This window comes from Apaloderma vittatum, unplaced genomic scaffold (genome assembly GCF_000703405.1).
Source record: "Apaloderma vittatum isolate BGI_N311 unplaced genomic scaffold, ASM70340v1 scaffold36427, whole genome shotgun sequence".
Lineage (NCBI taxonomy): Eukaryota > Metazoa > Chordata > Aves > Trogoniformes > Trogonidae > Apaloderma > Apaloderma vittatum.
In genome coordinates, this window is record NW_009725163.1 from 3,371 (window position 1) to 4,361 (window position 991).

The 991-nt window shown below is 62.9% G+C and overlaps 1 protein-coding gene across 1 annotated transcript; it reads left to right on the forward strand.

Moving 5' to 3' along the window:
• Positions 1 to 107: 107 nt before the first annotated feature.
• LOC104276468 (beta-crystallin A4-like) lies at positions 108 to 988 on the forward strand (the record flags this gene model as incomplete). The annotated part of the gene is made up of 4 exons (XM_009872793.1): positions 108 to 146; positions 264 to 382; positions 597 to 783; positions 920 to 988. Coding segments are annotated over exons 1-4 (414 nt in total), but the record flags the coding sequence as incomplete, so codon positions are not given.
• Positions 989 to 991: the final 3 nt, after the last annotated feature.

A 991-nucleotide genomic window follows, 5' to 3' on the forward strand; every position in this document is an offset into this window, starting at 1 on the left:
CTGAAGCCCGATCCTGGGACATGGGAGTCCAGGGCTGGTGGGTCCGGCCAGGCTTGCATGGGCCAGTTTTTAACAGTCCCATTCCTCTGTGCTCTACCATAGCCACCATGACCCATCGCTGCAGGAGATCCTCCGGTCTCTGGAAGGTATGGGAACATGGGGAGGATGGAGATGCAGTCTGTGAACACCCAGGCATAGGGCTGCAGCACCTGCTTGGGGTATCTGCACCTAGAGAGCCCCCTGACTCCCTCCATCCTCCCCAGATTGTGGTGTGGGATGAGGCTTTCTTCCAGGGCAAGAAGCACGAGTTCACTGCCGACTGCTGCAGCACGCCGGAGTACGGCTTCAGCACTGTTGGCTCCTGCAAGATCGAGAGCGGGGCGTGAGTGGGGTCACGGGGTACTCTGCAACCCCACGGTGCTGTGGGACCCAGTGGAGGGAGGGGGGTTGGAGGACAGAGATCACCAGTGCCTTTTGTCACCTAAGCCATAGGGCTGCCTCCTCTGGGGAATGGCCTCATCCCCACAGACTGTCATGGGTGTGAGCGGGGTGGTGGTCATTGCAGGGGTCTCACCCCCACTCCTGCACCCCTGCAGGTGGGCAGGCTTTGAGCACAGTGGCTTCCAGGGGCAGCAGTTTGTGCTGGAGCGTGGCGAGTACCCATGCTGGGAGGCATGGAGCGGCAGCAACGAAAAAAAGATGTACCCATGCGGGGAGGCAGGGAGCGGCAGCAACGCCTACCACGTGGAGAGGATGTGCTCCTTCCGCCCCATCGCCTGCGCCGTGAGTCCCCCCGCTCTGGCTACCCTCTGCGGGACTGGTCCCTGGAACCCACTACCGGGCTGCTCCCCAGAGGCCCCCATCAGCTGGGGGTCCGGGCAGGGCAGCTGTGTTGACGCCATGCCTCTCTCGGCGGCAGGACCATGGGCACAGCCGGCTGATGGTCTTTGAGCAGGAGAATTTCCAGGGCAGGCGGGGGGAGCTGAGCGAT